Genomic DNA, 8,264 nt, shown 5'->3' with positions numbered 1-8,264 from the left:
ATCTTTTATTCCCCTTCCTTCCCTCCCCCTTCCCTTTTTATGAAGATTACCCGCTCTGGGATCCCACAGCTAATTCTCCCGTTGTCCTCGCTGGCCCAAATAGGACTAATTTAGCCAGCTAGCCCTGGTGATCATCTAATGTTTATTGGATGGATTTCCCCCCTAAATTGTTTTTTGAATTCAGAATTTATTGTTATTCACGTTTTATACTGTATTTTATGCTGTTTTTCGTTGCATCGGTTAAGTGTTTTAAATTTGTTAGCCGCCCTGAGCCCAGTTTTCTGAACCGGGAAGGGCGTAGTATAAATAAAATTATTATTATTGTTGTTGTTGTTGTTTTCAGAAGCAATTGATAGGTGCATGGTTCTGTTTTAAACTTGGCAAAAGCCAATATAAATTTTACAAAAAGACGATAAAAGTTCTAAACATATTGAGTGACAGTGAAACACACAGAACGCTAATCTCGCTTCTCCCAACCGTAACAGTCATCTCAAAATGCATTATGGTGGCAAAGCCACTGTCAAAGTGAGAAATATTGAGGGAGGGGAAGGTTTCTTGCTCGCAACTGGGGCCAGCACAGCAGAGCAGTGAGACAGAAATGCACAAACACTAAGCATTGATTCAAAGACTGAGGTACCAGCCAAGAAATTCAGCAGCGGAATGACTTCTGCTGTACCATCAAGGAGCGTGTTACCATAGAGACAGAGAGGAAATTATTTTGCTGAGGTGCCAGGGGACGGGGACGGGGCGATTCTTGAAAAGAATAGCTGCGTGGATTACTTGTGGGCAGCCATCCAGTCCGCGATCAGAAGTGAATGATACTGGTTGTTGGCTTTTTAATTAAAGATGGATCAAGATTTGGGGTTGTTTGCTAGGGAGCAGTCAAATATAATCCGTTATTTCACTTCTGGTGTGCTCCTGTAAGATGTCTATGACACGGAGAATGTTTGATATAGAGTATTTGTATGGAGTGTTGTTTTGCCAGCCAATCCATTTGCTTTTCCAAGCATGCGCCGACAACTTTTAGTCCACCACCTCCCTCTGGTGGAGACCGTCTCTCTCTCTCTGTTTTATCCAAGTCCCAAGCCTGTCATTTTGTTTTTTTCCCTAAAGTAAAGAGAAGGTGCCATTGCAGTTCAACCTTTGCCATCGGAATATAAGATATAAGAAAATGAAGAGATGAGAAAATGAAATAATGACATTTGGATTTGGGGATGGAAGATAATGTTTGTTTATAGAAAGTGGTTTTGTTAGGTGTTACATTGGCATGTATGAAGTGATTAATAAGAATAATTTATTATTTATACCCCGCCCATTTGGCTGGGCTTCCCCAGCCACATTGTTTATATATAGCAGACAGATGAAGAATTGGAAGTTCTTTAATCTCTGAACACTATCTTTTTTATTTCCTCTTGAAACTCTTTTCTATCTCTTTTTTTCTTACCTTTCTTTTTTTTTGTTTATGTCATGTTTTTATCTTACTTAGAATAATGTTGGTCAAAAATGATATTTTTTTAAAAAATGAATATAAGATACAGGCATCTTTAGGATCTACACACACAACCCAGACAGCTGAGTCACTATTGCAAGCAGCGGGAAACAATTACCTTCCAAAATATCAACACTATCCACATTAATCAGGGCATTAACTGCCAAGTGGGGGAAATGTTGGGGCCCTTGGAGATTATCTGGGCTAAGCATTCCAGGCCTACCTACCCCTGTGGTCCACAAGGATCGCACAAGAGATAGATGTTTTTGTTTATTCTGTATAAATTTGGCATTATTATGTTGTGAACCGCCCTGTGATCTTCGGATGAAGGGCAGCGTACAAATTTAATAAATAAGTCAGGTTAACAAATTGGGAAAAGGTGCCCCCACTTTTTAAAAAATGATAATTAGCAAGCCAAATCAAAATCATCCCGTTCCTGATTGTAGTTGAGCACATGCTGGCGGATGCGAGAGGAGTCGGTCCAGGTGATGAAGTCCTCCATCGCCCGAGTCACCAAGAAGGCTGGGTCCGTCACGACCTCGGGCCCAACCCTCACATGCCCCTGCTCCACAAAGGTGACGGCCGATTTCAAGTTCTGGGCCATACGGAGCTTCAGGAGCAGGCAAGGCAGGCGGCGGCGGCAGAAGGAGGAGGCCGAGACGCGGTCGCACAGCTCCAGGGAGCTTTTGGAGGCCACCAACCCCATGGCATACAGCTTCTCTAGGAGAGCGGCAGTGCTCCGGGCCCGGAAAGCCGCCGACTCCGGCGCTTCGCCGAGGTCCCGGATGCGGCGGGCCAGCTCCCGAACCGCGCAGCTCAGCTGGTTGTATCGGGTGTAGTCCTCTCTGCGCTGCAAGCGGAAGCGGCGGAGCACTCGCAGCTCGGCAAGGTTCCCGGAGGCAGCCTCCCAGTTCACCAGGTCCAGCTTCTTGAGGAGCTTCTGCTCGTGGAACTTCAACTTGCGCACCATCTTTCCTCCTAGACGCAAATGGCCAGAGAGAGAGAAGCTTAGCTTCATTTTATTTTTAATTAAAAATTTTCTTGATTTACAAAAGTGTGTGCAATGTCTCTCTCTCTCGTATAGCTTGACTACTGTAATTCGCTCTACGCGGGGCTGCCCTTGAAGCTGTCCCAGAAACTCCAGCAGGTGCAGAATGCTGCAGCGAGGCTCCTCACGGGGTCTCTGCCATGGGAGCATATTCACCCAGTGCTTTTCCAGCTGCACTGGCTCCCGGTGGAGTACAGGGTCAGATTCAAGGTGCTGGTTTTGACCTTTAAAGCCCTTCATGGCCTAGGACCCTTGTACCTACGGGACTGCCTCTCCTGGTATTCCCCACGGAGGACCTTAAGGTCCATATATAGCAACACCCTAGAGGTCCCAGGCCCTAAGGAAGTTAGATTGGCTTCAACCAGAGCCAGGGCCTTTTCAACACTGGCCTTTGGCTTGGAGCCAATTTGATTCCCTCCCCCTCTTTCTTTTTTCTTTTTCCTTTCTCCTCCTGTGATGAGGCTGCATTTTAATATTTTAACGTTTCAATATTTTAATGTTGTCTTTTAATCTTGTTTTTAAGTTGTATTCATTCAACTCGTTTTTATTATTGCTTGTTAGCCGCCCTAAGCCCAGCCTTGGCTGGGGAGGGCGGGGTATAAATAAAAATTATTATTATTATTAACTGAAACGAAGACTTCAGTCTTGGGGTATATCCGCTGACATTAACCCTGCATTCAGCCAGCTTCTTCTCTTCCCCCTTCTTGCCTTCTCCGTGGTCTCTTTTTGCTTATAGAATTGCACTGCCTTATACTTAGTACTCAGGTAGATGGACCAATGGTATGACTGCCTGTACCGGGAGTCGCTATCCAAGCAGGAGTCTGCTGCTGTCAGAGATTGAACCTAGGATGCTCTGCATGCAAGACAGATTCTCTACCACTGAACCACACCTCTTCAGAACTATCTTACATTTTTAGTATCTGCATTGTGTGTAGAAAGCTTGCGATGCTTCCTAAGCGTTTAAGGATATTTGTGATGCTGATTATTTATTAAATTGTATATTGCCCTTTACCCACAGGTCTCGGGGGGGGGGGGGCGGGGGTTACAGCCTGTAATCACAATATAAAAACACAAGACACATAATAAAAATAAAAGCAAAACCCAATAACTACCATCCGATCCCATTTTAAAAGGGCAGCCAGTGAAGAAATGGCCCGTTCTCGTGTTGTTAACCTCCAGACCTCTCGTGGAGGAGGTACACGAAGAAGGGCCTCAGAAGATGATCCCAGGGTTTGGGGAGGTACATTTGAAAAGAGGTATTGTGGTCCTGAGCCGCGTAAGGTTTTGTAGGTCTAAACCAGCACTTTGAATTGGGCCCGGAACCTAACTGGTTTATAATTGATTATAACGTGTTTAGCTAAGCTTCTCTCTGACTTGTCAGGAGTAAGCATGGACCAACGGTACCAAATAGTATGGGAAACAGCCCTACTAGAAAAATTAACCAATAAACTGAAACTGACACGGGGACAAATAGAAGACGACACCCCTGAGTATGCAGTTCAGCCAGTGACTTTGCAGAATATGTGGTCCAGACAACTTGTGACCTAAGAAGGAAAATGCAGATCCCGCAAAACCATGCATTGTGCCCTGCCAAACATTTGACAACACCACTAGCAACAGGGGGGAAATGGACGAGAAGATAATCCTATGTAGCTAATTGGCAGGATAGAACAGTTAAATGGATATACAGCGTACTTTCTGCCAAGGTATTCACGTTGTGGAACACCCTCCCATCAGATGACAAGGAGATAAGTAACTATACAACTTTCAGAAGACATCTGAAGGCAGCCCTTTTCAGGGAAGTTTTTAAATGTTGAATGTTTTATTATGTTTTTATGAGTGTTGGCAACTGCCCAGAGTGGCTGCGGCAACCCACACGGGCGGGGTAAAAATAATAAAATTATTATCATTAGCATTATGTCAGTTTATGGGAGTGTAATGGCTGGGCCCATGGAAAACACCCCAGCTGCAATCGCTGCCATCTCTACTTGGGAAAGATTAGGTAAGGGGACACAAAGATCTGCTGGAAATCTACTGCACAGAAAATATTGACAGTATTAACTGAGGTCATACACCCCGCCCTGGCATAAACCTGGCTTTTAAAATAATACCATATGATGCAACAAAAATATGTATTTTTAAAACTGTTTACTGTGTCTCTTTAGCACTTGCTATATATCCCTATCTCTATACCTGACATATAAATGCACAAAGGAAGATAAGAAAAAGTTTTCATGGGCTATTACCACTACGAATATTATAACCATTATACCTGAAGAAGCGTCTCCACCCCCATCATTCAGCCTGGACACTGGGGTCCAGCTCTGAGGGTCTTCTGGCGCTTCCCTCCCTGCGAGAAGCAAAGTTGCAGAGGGCCTTCTCGGTAGTGGCACCCGCCCTGTGGAACGCCCTCCACCAGATGTCAAAGAGATAAACAACTATCTGACTTTAGAAGACATCTGAAGGCGGTCCTGTTTAGGGAGGTTTTTCATGACTGATGTTTTAATGTATTTTCAATCTCTGTTGGAAGCTGCCCAGAGTGGCTGGAGAAACCCAGCCAGATGGGCGGGGTACAAATAAATCATTATTAATTATTATTATTATTATCATCATCATCATTATTATTATTAACCAGGCTCAGCGAAGTATCTTGATTTCACTGAAAAGTACAGACAGCTCTTTGGTAAGTGATCAAGGAAGAAGAGTCCAGCTGGATCAAGCAAAGACGCCTTGAGTCCAGCTTCCTAGTCTTACATGGGCTGGCCAAAGGCCCGTGGGATGTATACAAGCAGGAACGAGGTATGTCAACATTATTCCCACGTGCGATTCCCTGTAATTAATATATAGCCCTCATGCCTTGCAACTATTGACAGCCCCCTCCTCCATGTATTTGCCCAATCCCCTTTCAAAGCCAATTGTCACTACGCCTTGTGGCAGCGAGTTCCACAGGCTGACTGCCTTCCAACGAAACTACGTGCATTTCTTCAATGCGAAAAGTCGGGGCTGGATCTCGGAATCAGCGTGACGAACTGTTTCAAAAGGCCTGGAACAAATTTATATTTTATATGAAAGAAAGCTGTAAACATTTGAAAACGTTTGTAGGCTTGAACTGAAATGTTTTGTAATGTAAATATAAGGAACTGATTTACTGATAATAAGGTGAAGTATTATAATTTGACAAAGGGTAAATAAGTGCTTATAGAAATACGAAGCATATGGAAAGTTATGTGGTAGTCAGAAAGAGGGAGGGAAGGAGGTCGGTGCTCTTACAGAGTAATATATTAAGTCATAGAATAGTGTAACAAAATGTGAATATGATTTAAGTGGAAAACTCAATAAAAATTATTTTTTTAAAAAAAGTGGGGGCTGGATCTAACAAATAGAAAGAAAGGAGACAGGAAAGCCAGAGGAAAGAAATATTTACCCCCCAAAAAACACCCCAACCACCAACTGACCTGCAGCGGCTTCACAGACAGCAAAAACCGGGCTCTGCAAAAGTTCGGGGTAAACCAGCACCGGAATCAACAACGTGGGGAAAAGGGCAGCGGAAGTTCCTTTTCCGGTCTCTGAGCTCCACCCACTTCCTCTTCTTGTTGAACATAGACATAATAAATGTGATATGGGTGCGCACTGCAAAAGGGAGGCCTTCTCGGTAGTGGCGCCCTCCCTGTGGAACGCCCTCCCACCAGATGTCAAAGAGAACAACAACTACCAGGCTTTTAGAAGACATCTGAAGGCAGCCCTGTTTAGGGAAGCTTTTAATGTTTGATGTATCACAGTATTTTAATATTCTTTTGGAAGCCGCCCAGAGTGGCTGGGGAAACCCAGCCAGATGGGCGGGGTATAAATAATAATAATAATAATAATAATAATGATAAATAATAATAAATAAATTAATAATAATGATGATGATGATGATGATGATAATAATAATAATAATAATAATAATAATATCATCATCATCATCATCATCTTTCGGGTTCCCTTGGAACAGTAACAAATAGAGAATAGTTTTTCCCCCCAGTGAAAGCAGCAACTTTTTGAAAGCAATATATCCTAGACATATTTTGTTGGGTTGGGTGTAGTCTCAGGGAAGGGGCTGCAAAAGGGAGGTCCAAATGAGGGGTAGCTGCTGTTTCATGCGGACAGCTACTAGGTGAGAGCTGAGTTCGGGGTGCAGGGGATCAAAGGTGCACCAACTGCCTCAGCAGGAACATGATGTGCCCCCACCAAAGGCACCAGCCTTCCACTAACCCCCCCAGGCCAGTGCCGGATTTACATTTAAGCCTGCTCCTGCCAACCTAATAGTTCGAAAGCACGTCAAAGTGCAAGTAGATAAATAGGTACCGCTCTGGCGGGAAGGTAAATGGCGTTTCCGTGCGCTGCTCTGGTTCGCCAGAAGCGGCTTAGTCATGCTGGCCACATGACCCGGAAGCTGTACACCGGCTCCCTCGGCCAGTAAAGTGAGATGAGCACCGCAACCCCAGAGTCAACCACAACTGGACCTAATGGTCAGGGGTCCCTTTACTAAACAAGCTATGGCTTAGGGCCCCACTCTCCCCCCCCCCCAATTTAAAGGAAAACAAAACTGGATGTACATTTCCAAAATATAAGATAAAAAAGCAATAAAATAAAACCTACATACAGCAAGAGTGTTTTGTGTTGTGTCGGCTCCTCTGAGGTAAGTCATGGGCCCCGCCTGCTAGCCTGCTCCCTAAAATATCACTTGCTCATTTCTATATATAGGGTGATCGCAGAAGAATTGATGCTTTTGAATTATGGTGCTGGAGGAGACTCTTGAGAGTCCCATGGACTGCAAGAAGATCAAACCAATCCATTCTTGGGGAGGTCAGCCCTGGGTGCTCACTGGTGGAACGATCCTGAGGCTGAGGCTCCAGTACTTTGGCCACCTCATGAGAAGAGAAGACTCCCTGGAAAAGACCCTGATGTTGGGAAAGATGGAGGGCAGAAGGCGAAGGGGACGACAGAGGACAATATGGTTGGATAGTGTTCTCGAAGCTACCAGCATGAGTTTGACCAAACTGCACCAGGCAGTGGAAGACAGGAGTGCCTGGCATGCTCTGGTCCAGGGGGTCACAAAGAGTCGGACACAACTAAACAACTAAACAACAACAACATATATAGGGTGCCTACATTCTGCATGGACTGGTTGCATGGCAATTACTTTGATAACATACTTATGTGCAAATGGCTTGAGATACCTATTAGGTCCATCAAATACCATATAGCATATATTCAACACAAAAGACAGCGACAATTTGTTGTTGACAAAGGACAGCTGGAGATATAAAGGGCCCCATTACATTCAGTAGCTTAGGCCCTGCCCCAGACATCCCATTTACAGTGGGTTTTTTAATTTTTACTGATTAATTTAAAAGCTGATATCATCAAGTAAAGATTCCAAGTAATATCAGGAATAACTTGATTATAGTAAGAGCTGTTTGACTGGAAAAGAGGTGGTGGACTGGAAAAGAGGTGGTGGACTGGAAAAGAGGTGGTTTTTAAGCAGAGGTTGGGCGGCCATTTGTCATGTATGATTCCTGCATGAATCCATGCAATAAGAATCCTTATTGCACAGGGTTGGACTAGATGACCCTTGGTACCCCTTCCAGTTCTATTATTCTACGATTTAAAATTCTTTAAAAAATAGAATCAATGTTTGTCTCTTTTCACATTAAATAAATAAGACCTGATTTAGGGGGGGGA

The 8,264-nt window shown here is 44.1% G+C and overlaps 1 protein-coding gene across 1 annotated transcript; it reads right to left on the bottom strand.

Moving 5' to 3' along the window:
• Positions 1–1,207: 1,207 nt before the first annotated feature.
• On the bottom strand, positions 1,208–6,133 carry IMP3 (IMP U3 small nucleolar ribonucleoprotein 3). The gene is made up of 2 exons (XM_083516240.1): positions 5,993–6,133; positions 1,208–2,467 (listed from the first exon to the last, which is right to left on the bottom strand). The coding sequence occupies exon 2, from the start codon at positions 2,457–2,459 to the stop codon at positions 1,896–1,898; it is 564 nt and encodes a 187-aa protein (XP_083372366.1). The 5' UTR covers positions 2,460–2,467; positions 5,993–6,133; the 3' UTR covers positions 1,208–1,895.
• Positions 6,134–8,264: the final 2,131 nt, after the last annotated feature.

The sequence above is a fragment of the Podarcis liolepis genome (genome assembly GCF_965112155.1).
Source record: "Podarcis liolepis genome assembly, chromosome: 1".
In the NCBI taxonomy this organism is placed as follows: domain Eukaryota; kingdom Metazoa; phylum Chordata; class Lepidosauria; order Squamata; family Lacertidae; genus Podarcis; species Podarcis liolepis.
The sequence above is the reverse complement of the archived record's forward strand: the minus strand, read 5'-3'. Positions and strand labels throughout refer to the sequence as shown.